This window comes from Procambarus clarkii, chromosome 83 (assembly GCF_040958095.1).
Source record: "Procambarus clarkii isolate CNS0578487 chromosome 83, FALCON_Pclarkii_2.0, whole genome shotgun sequence".
Taxonomy (NCBI): Eukaryota; Metazoa; Arthropoda; class Malacostraca; order Decapoda; family Cambaridae; genus Procambarus; species Procambarus clarkii.
The window spans coordinates 13,016,617-13,033,652 of NC_091232.1; the positions used below are offsets into that span (position 1 = coordinate 13,016,617).

A 17,036-nucleotide genomic window follows, 5' to 3' on the forward strand; every position below is an offset into this window, starting at 1 on the left:
TATGTCAAGTCTTCTCAGAAAATGCTGACACGCGTTCCAGGACTACAAGTCCTGTCCAAGGACCATGTCAGATCCACAAAGAAATACAAGCACATACACACACATACTGCAGGCCTTAAGGCAATGTCCAAGCTGCAGAGGCGTGGGTGAAGGTGCGGTGTATTGATTACAAGGTACAGACGCACCTTCACCCTCGCCTCTCTCCTGCCCTCATGGTCTAAAGCCTCATTTGAAGCCCCTTACCAAAGCTTCTCAATGATCGACCACCGTATCGCTCTATTGTCTCAGTCAGGGAGTTTAAGATTCTCTCCGTGATACGAATAAGACTCTATCCTGACCTATATTATATTTATATATTTTCCTAAGGGTCCGTCAAGGTGAGGTGAGTGTGTGTGTGTGTGAGAGTACTCATTTAAATGTGTTGAGCTCCAGCTCCCCGGTCCGCCTCCTGACTTTCGGTCGCCTGACGAAGCTTATTTTTTCTATCATGATGGCTAACGCGGAAATATCCAGTCATACAACACTGGCCATCGTAATTGAGTTTGATCTGTCCAGTGTTCGTTCCATTCTCTTATTTTGAAGATATTTGGTCGTCATTTCAATGATCTGGTTTGCCTGACGTGAATTTATCCTTATTGAGAGCAGGTGAAGTCTAAATCAAGGTGAGAGGTCTAAGCTGGTGCTATGTAGAATAATACCACATGCAAGGCACATAAAGTAGTGATAATTTCCATATGAATGATTGTAATTGCTGTCTTCATGACGGTAGCTTAAAATATATCTTCAAATTCTATTTAAATAAAACAAATATTCCTGAATGATTGGACTTTTGTAATTAATTTACCTTACAAATTAGTTTCGTTACTCATTTGCACATAAATACGTCATAATGAGAGCTTAACACGTGAACATTATAATTACATTCTGTATATTAAAAAGGGCACACATACATACGCATAAACACGCACACACACACTCACATACACACACACACACACACACACACACACACACACACACACACACACACACACACACACACACACACACACACACACACACACACACACACACACACACACACACACACACACACACACACAGTGATGTGGTGGAGGCTGACTCCATGCACAGTTTCAAGTGTAGATATGACAGAGCCCGATAGGCTCATGAATCTGTACACCTGTTGATTGACGGTTGAGAGGCGGGACCAAAGAGCCAGAGCTCAACCCCCGCAAACACAACTAGGTGAGTACAACTAGGTGAGTACACACACACACACACACACACACACACACACACACACACACACACACACACACTCTTCCTGGGAATGTGAATGTGTGTTAGAAATATATGTAGTTGAAACGATAAAGGAAAATAGATGGAAACCCAGTACATTAGACAACCGACAGATAGAGAGGCGGGGTCCAAGAGCTAACAACTCCATCCTGCAGGCACAAATAGTAAATATATAAAAACACAAACACACACTAACTGAACAATCTCAATTCTTACTTACACAGACTAAGTGATGAACTCACACAAACTCTCAAGCACACTTAATGAAAAGGAAAAATATTGTGCAACTTTTACATTTTATTGTGATATTTCCATACATGATAAATATCTTATATGCCATAGTCGTCTATAGACACTGTCAGAGAATTGCTCTCAACTTCTGGAAACTTAGCTATGAAAACGTCTGATATATTATTATAGTTTATATATGTACAGAAAATGTATATACATTATATATAAATAAATTAACTATATACATACATATATATATATATATATATATATATATATATATATATATATATATATATATATATATATATATATATATATATATATATATATATATATATATATATATATATATATATATATATGACACTGGTCTCATTAATTCTGAAAAAACACAATGAAGAGCGAGTATTACCAAAGCGGCTGCAACCCGTCAGGGCGTCTTCCTTAAGAACGAGGGGATCAAGGAAGAGGAGGAGAATATATGGAGGGTCAGCAAGGAGCCGTAAGAAGATGAATGAGGGTCATCCCAGAGCCAAGCACACTCTCCAAGAACCCTAAACAGTTTCAGACTAACTCAAGTCATATGAAAGATGATGCAATACATTTCCAGGACTTCACAAGGCAATTCTAAACCGCTTTAGAGACTACAGTTCTCCCTTAAATTACCCTCAAAAGACACACATAATCTAGCCGCCCTCAGAAGAAATTGATGCTCTCCCACTCCCTAAGGGAGTACCTCCTAAAAATAGTAAGTCGAGCCAGACATGGGCAGTAGGCAGCGAGGGTGGTAGCCACGACTCCTAGCATATACGACCACCCGAAGCTGCAGTCCCCTGACCAGTAGACGGACGATGATCCCCCACACTCCCCACGGGCCAGAGGGGAGCCCAGCCCCAGTGGGAACAACACCAGCGCCACTCCCTGTGACATTACTGTGAAAGAGAAAATGGAAAATCAAATTGAATTGGCAAAAATAAGTGTTAAGGGGATGGGAATATTGTCTATATATAAAGTCTGTGAAAGGAAGACTTCGTGCATATAATGACCTGTGGTGGGGGAAACGGACCGGGATATTGATTGTGGGATGAGAAGCTTGTATATATATACTGACAATGGGAGAAGGAAAAGTAAGGTTCCTTTCCAACACAGTAATCATACCTACATGGGTATACTGCCAACACACACACACACACACACACTCACACTCACACACACACACACACACACACACACACACACACACACACACACACACACACACACACACACACACACACACACACACACACACACACACACACACACACACACACACTCACCTACAGCCACCTGGATATTGCCAATCCAGATAGCGAGAGTGTACTTGCGGGCGTGAGTGCGGGCGGCTTGTAGTGCCAAGGACGCCACGCCTGCAACCACCTGCACCACGCCCGCGAACCCGTACAACACGCCCACCAGAACCCACACTGCGGAGGAGCCGGCACCCACGCCCACACCAGAGCATAGCAGGATGGGCTTTCGTGGGCGGTAGTCGTAGTCTGTGGAAACACACACACACATTATATATATATATATATATATATATATATATATATATATATATATATATATATATATATATATATATATATATATATATATATATATATATAAACCTAAAAGGGGTATATATATATTTGTCAATTACAGCCGAAATAGAGTGTATTCATATTCTTGAGTACATTCTTGTGTAACCCGTTGGGGGCAGAGTTCGGTTAATGGGTAGTGCTCGCGTTAATCGTACTAGTTAACGAAAAATCGTATTATTAGTTGACTAAGCTGTTGGATAATTGCTTTAACTGGATTAATTAGGATGGGGTCCGGATAACGTAGAACATATATCACTGATTATAACATGTTGTTGACCAAAATAACTGCGCAAGATTCTTGGTATGGTCAACAATGTCTTCATAACTCACCTTAGCTAAACTTGGGGAAAATTAGATGTTGATCAAAATATGAACACCTTCCCAAAATAAGTTTTGGATGATAACTCCTTAAAGTACCCTAACAATAACTTGAACAATAAAAACAATCACAATGTCAACAGCATCAACTGCTTCACACAGCGCCATGATGTGTGAAGCTTTTCACTTGCACTACACACAGAAATCACAATAGCGTGATGCATCAAATGAACAAATCCACAAAGGCCGTGACGAGGGTTCGAACCTACGTCCGAGAGGACCCCGATTCGAACCCTCGTCACGGAACTTGTAGATTTGTTCTTTAAACTTGGTTTTCAACTTTCCTCATACAGAGGAGCGAGAGATGTTTACCCCTGCTGCCGGCTGATCATCTTCCCAGCTGTGGTATAACAATAGGATTCAGGTGCTGAAAAATGCTATTTACATGTAGTGGATTGAAAGCCTATACAAATCTGCCTTACCTTCCATGCGCTACAGCGATAACAAAACAATAGTTTAGCAATAGATTAACCATAGAGACAACAGTAGATGTTGACTAACAGACTGTCAGTCTAACTGCCACATGTACTGAGTTATACATGTGACTCTTAGTACATTGCTGCGAATGAATTGTACATGTACCAATTCATTCGCAGCCTAACAGACTCATGTTTACTCACGGACTGTGAGACCAACACCCACATTGATTAGCAGGATTAATCACTCAGACTACCAATCTCACGGACTACCAGATTCACCACCTGGCCAGCCACGCCCGTCAACAGTCCGGACGCTATGGACATCAGCGGCCAAAACAACTGGACACAAACCATTTCAATCTGGACACCTACTCAGACACATAGGCCCGCATGTTCCCTTGATTTGCCACAACATGCAAAATAAAGGGTAGTATTACGTATCAGCCCAAGCCACCCACCTAACCTAACATAATTAACCTAACCTAACTTAACCTACCCTAACCTAACCTAACCTACCCTAACCTAACCTAACCTACCCTAACCTAACCTAACCAACAATCGCATGGCAAACGGACATACTTGTAAGCCAATACTTTTCATAGTACCCATTATTTTGCACGTTGGGGACCGTAGCTTACAGAACAACCCGTTCTCGCAAATTCGTAAAGTCAATATTGACTTATTAACTACGTGCATAGGTGATATACTAAACATAATAGATACCCTTAAAAAGATTCATAGAAAACACCGACCTTACCTAACCTTGTTAGTATCTTAAGATAAGCATCTTATTGCTTCGTAATTACAATTATTACTTAACCTATACCTATTATAGGTTAGGTAATAATTGTAATTACGAAGCAATAAGATGCTTATCTTAACATACTAAGTAGGTTAGGTAAGGTCGGTGTTTTCTATGAATCTTTTTAAGGGTATCTATTATGTTAAGTATGTCACCTATGCACATATTTAATAAGTCAATATTGACTTATTAAATTTGCGAGAACGGGTTGTACAGAAGCAAGTGCATTAGTTGAGACGATAGATACCAGTTGAATAAATGGGTTGATCAATGATCAACCCAGTTCAACCCGGGAACTGGTTGTTGTTATTTGTGCTTTTAGAGTTAGCTACTCAGACCGACATGTCCATGTAGCAGGGGCTATAGTGAGCCCATAAGGAACCTGGTTAATGGAGGTATTAGTGTGGACTCGAGCTGGGAGAGAGAGAGAGGAGGGGGAGTCCCAGTGGCGTGCCTGCTCCCCGTACCTGCCGCTAGTATATGACTATATTCCCCCGAGATATATCCCTACATTTTTGCTCCTTCGTAAGGTTGATTCTCATGGAGGAAAGCAGCGTTCATGGGCTGTAAAAGAATCGTTTGTTTTAGTATTAGTTTAAAAATATCAACAGAAGCGATAATTCTGGTGTTAACTTTAGTAGTAGTAGTTTTAGTAGTAATAGTAGTAGTAGATGTAGTAGTAGTAGTAGTAGTAGCAATAGTAGTAATAGTAGTAGAAGAGGCAGCAGTGGTAGTAGAACCAATGGCAGTAGTAGAATAAACGCAACATCAATAATTAATGTAAAAATTACACAAGTTATATTTTATATTAGAAATAAAAAACCCATTTTCTCACAATACATTCACAAACTCCCCCAAAAAATCATGGGTTACTTAAAACTTCTTGAAATTTTGTACCCATAATTTCTGCAGTAAAACACTTGCCCGACCATTATTCGTAAACTAAGAGGGAGTCTTTAAACCCACTCTTGCGTGTCCTATACAAATTTCTTTCCCTAAACGTTCCCTCAGGATTATGCAACTGGAATCATGGGGGCTGTTGGTGGCATATTAGACTAAATCAACTTTATGCTGAATATATACACTGAGGGGGAAAATCCGTTCACTCAGCGGATGGTAATGTGGGGAGTTGTAGTTTGGCTAAGGGGACGAAGAATTTTTATGTTTGCGTGTGTGTGTGTGTGCTGTGTGCGTGTATGTATATGTGTACTCATGTAGTTGTGCTTACGGGGTAAGCTTCGGCTCTTTGGTTTTTCAATGGGTGTGTACTCACCTAGTTGTGTTTTCGGGGGTTGAACTCTGGCTCTTTGGTTCCGCCTCACAATTGTCAATCAACTGGTGTACAGATTCCTGAGCCTACTGGGCTCTATCATATCTACATTTGAAACTGTGTATGGAGTCAGCCTCCACCACATCACTTCCTAGTGCATTCAATTTACTAACTACTCTGACACTGAAAAAGTTCTTTCTAATGTCTCTGGGGCTCATTTGGGTACTCAGCTTCCTCCCGTGTCCCCTTGTTCGCGTCCCTCCAGTGTTGAATAGTTCATCCTTGTTTACCCGGTCGATTCCCCTGAGGATTTTGTAGGTTGTGATCATGTCCCCCCTTACTCTGTGTGTGATTGTGTGTGTGTGTGTGTATTCACTTAGTTGTATTCACCTAGTTGTGTTTGCGGGGGTTGAGCTCTGCTCTTTCGGCCCGCCTCTCAACTGTTACTAACTACTATTTTGTCCCCCCCCCCTCCCACAACAATACACCCAGGAAGCAGCCCGTGACAGCTGATTAACTCCCAGGTACATATTTACTACTAGGTAACAGGGGCATTAGGGTGAAAGAAACTCTGCCCATCGTTTCTCGCCGGCGCCGGGAATCGAACCCGGGCCTCAGGATTCCGTATCCAGCGTGCTATCTACAGTGTCACCGGCGCTCCGGTGTGTGTGTGTGTGTGTGTGTGTGTACTTACCTAATTTACCTAATTTACCTAATTGTACTTACCTAATTGTGCTTGAGGGGGTTGAGCTCTTGCTCTTTGGTCCAGCACTCAACCGTCAATCAATAGGTGTTGATTGACGGTTGAGTGAGCCTATTGGGCTCTAACATATCTACACTTGAAGCTATGTATGGAGTCAGCCTTCACCACATCACTTCCTAATGCATTCCATTTATCAACCAATCTGACTCTAAAAAAGTTCTTTCTAACGTCTCTATGGCTCATTTGGGCTCTCAATTTCCACCTGTGTCCTCATGTGCATGTGCCCCTTGTGTTAAAAAGTCTGTCCTTATCTACCCTATCAATTCCTCTGAGAATCTTGTATGTGGTAATCATGTCCCCTCTAACTCTTCTGTCTACCAGTGACGTGAGGTTTAATTCCCGTAGTCTCTCCTCGTAGCTCATACCCCTCAGTTCTAATACTAGTTTGGTGGCAAACCTTTCAACCTATTCCAGTTTAGTTTTATGCTTGACTAGATATGGATTCCATGCTGGAGCTGCATACTCCAGGATTGGTCTGACATATGTGGTATATAATGTTCTGAAAGATTCCTTACACAAGTTTCTGAAGGCCGTTCTTATGTTAGCCAACCTGGTATATGCCGCTGATGTTATCCTCCTGATATGAGCTTCAGGGGACAGGTCTGGCGTGATGTCAACCCCCAGGTCTTTCTCTCTCTCTGACTCTTGCAGGATTTCATCTCCCAAATGATACCTTGTATCTGGTCTCCTGCTCCCTACACCTATCTTCATTGCATTACATTTGCTTGGGTTAAACTCTAACAACCATTTGTTCGACCATTCTTGCAGCTTGTCCAGGTCGTCTTGAAGCCTCAAGCTGTCCTCCTCTGTCTTAATCCTTCTCATAATTTTGGCGTCGTCAACAAACATTGAGAGGAATGAGTCTATACCCTCTTGGAGAAGAATGAGAGTTTGTATGTGTGTATGTGTGTGTTTTCACCTAGTTGTTTTCACCTAGTTGTGTTTGCGGGGGTTGAGCTTTGCTCTTTCGGCCCGCCTCTCAACTGTCAATCAACTGTTTACTAACTACTACTTTTTCTACTGTGTGTGTGTGTGTGTGTGTGTGTGTGTGTGTGTGTGTGTGTGTGTGTGTGTGTGTGTGTGTGTGTGTGTGTGTGTGTGTGTGTGTGTGTGTGTGTGTGTGTGTGTGTGTGTGTGTGTGTGCGCGCGCGCGCGTGTGTGCGTGTGTGTGTGTGTGTGTGTGTGTGATATATCAGACCAATCCTGGAGTATGCAGCTCCAGCATGGAGTCCATATCTAGTCAAGCATAAGACTAAACTGGAAAAGGTTCAAATGTTTGCCACCAGACTAGTACCCGAACTGAGGGGTATAAGCAATGAGGAGAGACTACGGGAATTAAACCTCACGTCGCTGGAAGACAGAAGAGTTAGGGGGACATGATCACCACATACAAGATTCTCAAAGGAATTGATAAGGTAGATAAAGAAAAGCAATTTAACACAAGGGACACACTCACTAGAGGACACAGGTGGAAATTGAGTGCTCAAATGAGCCACAGAGATATTAGAAAGAACTTTTTTAGTGTCAGAGTGGTTGACAAATGGAATGCATTAGGAAGTAATGTGGTGGAGGCTGACTCCATACACAGTTTCAAGTGTAGATATGATGGAGCCCGATAGGCTCAGGAACCTATACACCTGTTGATTGACGGTTGAGAGGCGGGACCAAAGAGCCAGAGCTCAATCCCCGCAAGCACAAATAGATGAGTACAAATAGGTGAGTACACACACACACACACACACACACACACACACACACACACACACACACACACACACACACACACACACACACACACACACACACACACACACACACACACACACACACACACACACACACACACACACACACACACACACACAGTGCCCCAACATTCAATACAAATATCGATACCAGAAAATTCCTTCTCTTCGGTTGTTATCCCTTAAATAATTACAGTCAGCTCAGCCTCTAGACACCAACTCAAAAACCAGCTCCTCTTAACCGGACTGGATATTCGCTAACGATGTACTCGAGGCCGGATGAAAAAATACAAATATTACTAGTTATTGTGACCGAATGCGCAAGCAAATCGTAACCAAATATAAATCAGTGCCTGCGCTCTCTCTCTCTCTCTCTCTCTTTCCTCTGTCTCGCTTTCTCTTTCCTCCATCTCTTTCTTTCCTCTCTCTTCATCTCGCTCTATACCGTCGTCCAAGCAAGAGGCGAGGGCGTCGCTCTTTCGAGAATTCCAAGAGGCTGTGTAACTTTGGGCAGTGATCTGTTTCAGAAATATCTGGACGAACACGTATGGAATGCACACCTGATCCTGTAGGTATCTGTGTGGAGCACACATCTGGTGCTCAGGGTACATGTAACACACACACACCTGGTGCTTGTTACTTGTGAGGAACGTACATCTGGTTCTCAGGGTAGACCATAATGTAGGTGTAGAACAGAATTAGAACGGAACAAATGTACCTAGAGCGGAACAAATGCCTAGTACTCATGATATCAACGTGGAACATTTATCTGGTACTGAGGCCGGCTGTATGAAACATATACCTAGTACTTAGGCCGGCTATATGAAACATATACCTAGTACTTAGGCCGGCTGTATGAAACATATACCTAGTACTTAGGCCGGCTGTATGAAACATATACCTAGTACTTAGGCCGGCTGTATGAAACATATACCTAGTACTTAGGCCGGCTGTATGAAACATATACCTAGTACTTAGGCCGGCTGTATGAAACATATACCTAGTACTTAGGCCGGCTGTATGAAACATATACCTAGTACTTAGGCCGGCTGTATGAAACATATACCTAGTACTTAGGCCGGCTATATGAAACATATACCTAGTACTTAGGCCGGCTGTATGAAACATATACCTAGTACTTAGGCCGGCTGTATGAAACATATACCTAGTACTTAGGCCGGCTGTATGAAACATATACCTGGTCTTAAAGGTGCATATGTGAAACAAACACCTGAGTGTCCAGGTACTAGGAGAACATGGACGCGTGCACTGTATCGGGAATCGATCGCGTCTCTTGTTTGACTTCTCTCTCTTTTTTTTTTAACACGAAACTACTGAACAAAAACAGGAGAAATAGCCAAAGAGAAAGAATCGTCTGCTAGTTCCATTATAAAAGGCATATTTGAAATAAAAATATATATAATATATAAAAATATATATAATATATAAAAATATATATAATATATAAAAATATATATAATATAAACAACAACTACAGGACAATTGTCTGCGCAGTCGTTTCACAACTAATAGGCCCCGGGATCCCTTCCCGCGTTGGATGGAGACGTTTGGGCATCTTTCCTTTCGCGTGATACTCTGTTCAGTTGACAGTAAATAAGTACAAATGAGTTAGGCAACTTCTGGTGTACCAAACTATATTTTTAATGAGAATTAACATGAATTAAGTTTGGGAGTTTAGTAGTAATAATTTGGGATCAAAATAAAAATGAAGAGACTATAGCAACAAGTATTAGTACATCACTAAGAGCAATAATTCAAATAATAATAATAATAATAATGAAATTATTATTATTATTATTATTATTATTATTATTATTATTATTATTATTATTATTATTATTATTATTACAAAGTATTTTAATAAATAAATCTGAGATCCTCAATAATTATATGATTCATTCAAATGAGTAATTTTCGTTTCAACCCTTGCAAAGTATTTGTAAATGTTCATTCACTTTAACGGGCGCGAAGAACGATGGTCTTGCAAGTCGTCCATCTTTCCCTACTGAACCAAATGGTTTGATATAAAGTTCCTTCAGCTCATTCCCCATATTATAATTCCTAATCCTGTCCTCGTATACATTCCATGTAATACTGGTTAAGCACTTTACCCTTACCTTTCCCTTTCCGTCCGTCTCCCTGTCTGACTTGCTCTCGTATTCGAGTATATAAAAGCATACTCACCGACGATGTCATGATAACTCCTCAGCTTCTCTGGCTGAACGAGGCGCTCGGCGATAACCAGTTTCTCGCGGCTAGTTATCATCATCGCTGGGCGAGCCGTCAGGTGACCTGGCGCTATGTTGATATTATGTGAAGTTGGCGATCCGCTTTCCCGACGATTTCCCTGCTTAACAAGCTGTTTTTCCGATTTCAGCTTTTTTTTCCTGTTCTTTTTTCTTCTCCTATCTTTCTTTTTCTTTCTTTTGTTTTTATTTACTGTTGTGTTTGCTTGATCTACTGTCCTACCTTTGTCGGTTTTGAAGTTCGGGATAAAATATCTTTTTCCACTGTCGGCCTCCAGTCCAGTGTCACCTCCTCCTTGGCTATGGAAGGTCGTGTTTCTGTCTTCTGTAATGGCGATCTCATATTCCGGAATCTCCTGCATTTCTTTGCCGCCTCTGAGTACACTAAATTCAAGCTTTTCCTCCGGGAAGTGCAGTATACTCGCGTTATCTTTTTCATGATTTACGATCTTTACATAAGTTTCGGTCACATGGGAAAAGAGATTTTCCGTGTTTTTCTCTTCGTTCGTAATATCTTCACCTGTTTTCGTTGAGGCTTCAGAGACCTCGGATGATTTCGTTGCATCAACGGTCTCATTGTCAGGGTCGCCTAGAATAGTGGAACCTGTGGGAACGTGACCGAAGCCGTCATCTCCACTACCGAAGGCTAATGTTACGTCATGTGCTTCCAGGGGCGGCCACTCATGCACAGAACCCGCCGTAGACCTTGATATCTCAACGAGTCCTGGCAGTGCTGAGCTCGACAGAGGGAGTTGAGGAGTCACTGAAGCCGCTAAGTCCGACGTTTCAAGCGAATTCGGAGTGGTGAGGATTCCTTCTTCTGTAGCTATGGTTCCTGGCATTGACGATGTGGTGGAAGTAGTGTGTCTCTTGTCGTTAGTGTGGTGGACCTGGCTGGTGTCTACGGCCGCCAGGCGACAGAAGCCAAGGGGACCAACTGAAGACACTACGACCTTGAGGAAAATCATGGAAGAGATGTTATTTGGGCCATTATAATACTACATTGATAAATAATTTAATACTGTATATAATAAAGTTAAAAGAGTTAAACATGAACTATGTGACTTCCTCAAATGTTTGATATATTCAGATCATCTAGATTGCTCAATATGATGAATGGTTTCATAAAACTCAATACACAGATCGTATAAATTTTATACATATTTCCTTTTGAAATTCTTATTATTTGCCTTAAACTATTATATTACTTCATAGTCATTCAATTTGCTAATACACTTCTTACTTTTGATAGCTAGCGCTAATTTAGATGAAATAGTGAACATCGTCCAACTCTCATATCTGCTTTTAGATATTTTAAAATTTTCTCGATAATATTTTTATGCAGGAAGTTTTGAGGTCGTAACTTACTGCGTGAGGTTAGCGTCAAAACAGATGAACAACATAAACAAGGCAGGTCATTATTTACCTTGAAGGAGACGCCTCTGGCGTCCTGGGCGTGGATGAGTGAGTACCTGACGTACCAGGCTGGCTGTAGGACCGTCACCACACTGATCACGCCCGTGGTGATCCCCAGCGCCGCCCACACGCCCACCACCCACCAAGACGTCACCAACTGCACGGCCCGAGCTCGCATAGTGTACCAGCAGTAGTGGTTCCATCGCTGGCGCCTCCAGTACCAAGACGATCTGCTTCCTCCTTCAGGAGGGCGCTTGTGAGCAGACTATGACATCACGTTCTCTATGCATCTTACGTTCTATGTGTTATTAACACCGGACTAAAGTTCTGTTAAGATCTATGCTGTTATATGTCACGAGGGATGTTATCATCTTGTCAATAAGCGTCTCTTCAACAACTAATTGACACATATGGGCATATCACAGCATAATAACTTGTTATATGAGTCGTCTACAAGCCGAGATGAGTATATTAATAACAAACAATTTTACTGAAAGGATACAAAATAATATATATATATATATATATATATATATATATATATATATATATATATATATATATATATATATACATATATATATATATATCGGTCACCATGGCCTACTCTGCCAAAGCACAGGGGGATGGCACTCGAGGCACAGTGAAGTTAACGACATCATCAAGAGGAGCCTCACTACAGCTGGATGCCCAGCTGAAAGAGAGCCCCGTTACCTAACGCCCCGTAACTCTGATGCTCTTATTGGTCGCCCGGATGGTATCACAGTGAACCCCTGGAAGAATGGCAAGCAGTTGGTATGGGACTACACGTGCGTATCAACCCTGGCTAACACCTACATTAACCTCAGTGTTGCACAACCAGGTGGCGCTGCCACCCACAGGGAAGCAGCCAAATCCCGTAAGTATAGAGAACTGGATCACCACTACAATTTTGTCCCCATTGCTTCTGAGACGCTCGGCGCCTGGGGTAAAAGTGCTACCAGTTTTTTGAAGGAACTGGGTTCTAGGCTCATTGAAACAACAAGGGACCCGAGCTTTCTTTTCCAGCAAGCTTTCTTTTCCAGCGCCTCAGTGTGGCGATACAGAGGGGAAATGCGCACTGCATCCAGGGTTCCTGCCCGCCATCTGAGGAGCTGGAGGAACTCGACAACCTATGACAACCATCTTTGTAACCCATATGTAACTCCTTTTTTGTAACAAAGTTCAAATAAAGTAAATATATATGTGTACATACAAAAGAATGGGGGTGGTAGGAGAAGATAATATTAGTGTTCAGTGAGAGACCACAAGGTCTCCTCTGAATACTTTTTATTTTCTTCTCCGAGGCTATGGGTCCCCACATTGGCACCAGAGGTGGTACCCTCACAAACTTTTATATATATATATATATATATATATATATATATATATATATATATATATATATATATATATATATATACATATATATATATATATATATATATATATATATATATATATATATATATATATATATATATATATATATATGTCGTACCTAGTAGCCAGAACTCACTTCTCAGCCTACTATGCGAGGCCCGATTTGCCTAATAAGCCAAGTTTTACTGAATTAATATATTTTCTCTAATTTTTTTCTTATGAAATGATAAAGCTACCCATTTCATTATGTATGTGGTCAATTTTTTTTTATTGGAGTTAAAATTAACGTAGATATATGACCGAACCTAACCAACCCTACCTAACCTAACCTAACCTATCTTTATAGGTTAGGTTAGGTTAGGTAGCCGAAAACGTTAGGTTAGGTTAGGTTAGGTAGGTTAGGTTGTCGAAAAAACATTAATTCATGAAAACTAGGCTTATTAGGCAAATTGGGCCATGCATAGTAGGCTGAGAAGTGAGTTCTGGCTACTAGGTACGACATATATATATATATATATATATATATATATATATATATATATATATATATATATATATATATATATATATATATCGTACCTAGTAGTCAGAACTCACTTCTCAGCCTACTATACAAAGCCCGATTTGCCTAATAAGCCAAGTTTTCATGAACTAATGTTTTTTCGACTACCTAACCTACCTAACCTAACCTAACCTAACTTTTTCTGCTACCAAACCTAACCTAACCTATAAAGATAGGTTAGGTTAGGTTAGGTAGGGTTGGTTAGGTTCGGTCATATATCTACGTTAATTTTAACTCCAATAAAAAAAAAATTGACCTCATACATTATGAAATGGGTAACTTTATCATTTCATAAGAAAAAAATTAGAAAAAATATATTAATTCAGGAAAACTTGGCTTATTAGGCAAATCGGGCCTTGAATAGTAGGCATAGAAGTGCGTTCTGGCTACTAGGTACGACATATATATATATATATATATATATATATATATATATATATATATATATATATATATATATATATATATATATATATATATATATATATATATATATATGCAAACAAGCCTGAATGGTCCCCAGGACTATATGCGAATGAAAACTCACACCCCAGAAGTGACTCGAACCCATACTCCCAGAAGCAACGCATCTGGTAACTAAAGGGCGCCTTAATCCGCTTGACCATCACGGCCGTCAAAAGGAAGTGATAGCCGAGGCTATTTGAGCCACTTCCCCGACGGCAACTCGGATGGTAATCTTGGGCATAGCATTTCACCAAATCACCTCATTCTTTGGGGCACACGTGAGGAACACAAATGCAAACAAGCCTGAATGGTCCCCAGGACTATATGCGAATGAAAACTCACACCCCAGAAGTGACTCGAACCCATACTCCCAGAAGCAACGCATCTGGTAACTAAAGGGCGCCTTAATCCGCTTGACCATCACGGCCGTCAAAAGGAAGTGATAGCCGAGGCTATTTGAGCCACTTCCCCGACGGCAACTCGGATGGTAATCTTGGGCATAGCATAGCATCTGGGGTGTGAGTTTTCATTCATATATATATATATATATATATATATCGTCCAAGTGGATGGGCATCATTCCTTTCCCTCGTCCCATCCCAAATCCTATACCTGATCCATTCAAGTGTTATATAGTTGTAATTGCTTGGAGCTTTCTCCTGTTAGTTCACTCTCCCTCCACCAGTCACCTGTCTCGGCTCCCCGTCACACATCTGTCACAAGTCTCGACTCCCCGTCACACACCTGTCACCGGTTAAGGCTCTCTGTTGTTCGAACGCAGAATCCATCTATGCAATGTAATCGGAAGGGCTAGAGAAAGGTGAGCGACGAGTGGTGAGCAGAGGAGGAATAGCAGATATAATGAGAGGAAAGAGTGTGTGGGAGGGAGGATGAATAGTGGGCATACGGGAGGGATGGAAAGGGTGGGATAGACATTGAGAGAGACAAAGGTGGAATTTGAGTGAGAGAAAAAAATTGTTCTGGAGAGGGAAGTTTTACAAAACTAGGTAAAGGAGAGGAAAGGAGAGTTATGAAGAAGGACTAAGAGTTAAGGAGAGAGAAGGAGAATGAAGGATAATAAATGATAGTTGAGAGCGATATAAAGTTAAGACGGAACAAGAGTCAAGGTAATAATGAGAATAAAGGAGGTAGTTGGAGAATGAAGGAGAGAGATGGACAGGCACGTAAAGGTATAATGATAAGTGGAGAATTTAGGACATAAGTCAGCAAATATAAGAGATGTAAAGAATTTTGAAAAAAATAGAAAATAATAGAATGGGATGGAGAACAGAGAAAGGGAATATAAACATTTGGTTAGATATATATGATTTATTATTATTATTATTATTATTATTATTATTATGTTAACTGAATTTTTATTTGTAAATCCTGTAGTATTAATTATGTTTTTCACATTTTAACTGATGTTGTAATTATCACTGTCATTAGAATTTGAGGGATAAGTTAAAGCCATCTATTGTGTGTTGGTGTGTGTTTTTCACCTAGTTGTTCACCTAGTTGTTTCTAGCAGAGGTTGAGCTCTGCTCTTTCGGCCCGCCTCTCAACTGTCAATCAATCAACTGTAACTAACTACTAACTAACTCATTTTTGTTCACACACACACACACACACACACACACACACACACACACACACACACACACACACACACACGATAGATATGATAGAGCCCAATAGGCTCAGGAATCTGTACACCAGTTGATTGACGGTTGAGAGGCGGGACCAAAGAGCCAGAGCTCAACCCCCGCAAGCACAATTAGGTAAATTAGGTAAGTACACACACACACACACACACACACACACACACACACACACACACACACACGCCAGGGAAGCAGCTCCGTAACAGCTGTCTAACTCCCAGGTATCTATTTACTGCTAGGTAACAGGGGCAAAAGGTTGAAAGGAAATTTGCCCATTTGTTTCTGCCTGGGTCCGGGAATCGAACCCGGGCCACAGATTTACGAGTCCTGCGCGCTGTCCGCTCAGCTACCAGACGCACACCCTGTGTGTGTGTGTGTGTGCGCGCGTGTGTGTGTGCGTGTGTGTGTGTGTGTGTGTCTGTGTGTGTGTGTGTGTGTGTGTGTGTGTGTGTGTGTGTGTGTGTGTGTGTGTGTGTGTGTGTGTGTGTGTGTGTGTGTGTGTGTGTGTGTGTGTGTGTGTGTGTGTGTGTGTGTGTGTGTGTGTGTGTGTATATGTGTGTGTTAGTGTGTCTGCTTCCGTGCGCGTGTGTTGTGATAATTTAATTTCATGACATATCCAGGTCTCATCTGCACATCAAAGCCAAAACACTTTTAAAGAGGATGACGTTATAAACACTGCCAGGTTTTAGCTCAAATTTAGTTTTTTCTGCAACCGATGGT

At 41.1% G+C, this 17,036-nt stretch overlaps 1 protein-coding gene across 2 annotated transcripts in view; it reads right to left on the minus strand.

Moving 5' to 3' along the window:
- Positions 1-1,877: 1,877 nt before the first annotated feature.
- Positions 1,878-17,036, minus strand: part of LOC123768637 (uncharacterized) — a 16,215-nt gene continuing 1,056 nt past the window's right edge. Inside the window, exons 2-5 of one of the 2 annotated variants that reach the window (XM_069316428.1) lie at positions 12,235-12,566; positions 10,747-11,761; positions 2,856-3,074; positions 1,878-2,468 (exon numbers count right to left, since the gene is read on the minus strand). In XM_069316428.1, coding sequence (XP_069172529.1) covers positions 2,233-2,468; positions 2,856-3,074; positions 10,747-11,761; positions 12,235-12,402 — 1,638 coding nt within the window. In that variant the 5' untranslated portion in view covers positions 12,403-12,566 and the 3' untranslated portion in view covers positions 1,878-2,232. Of the gene's footprint in view, positions 2,469-2,855; positions 3,075-10,746; positions 11,762-12,234; positions 12,675-17,036 lie in introns of both variants that reach the window. The other variant, XM_069316427.1, reaches the window with a different exon arrangement.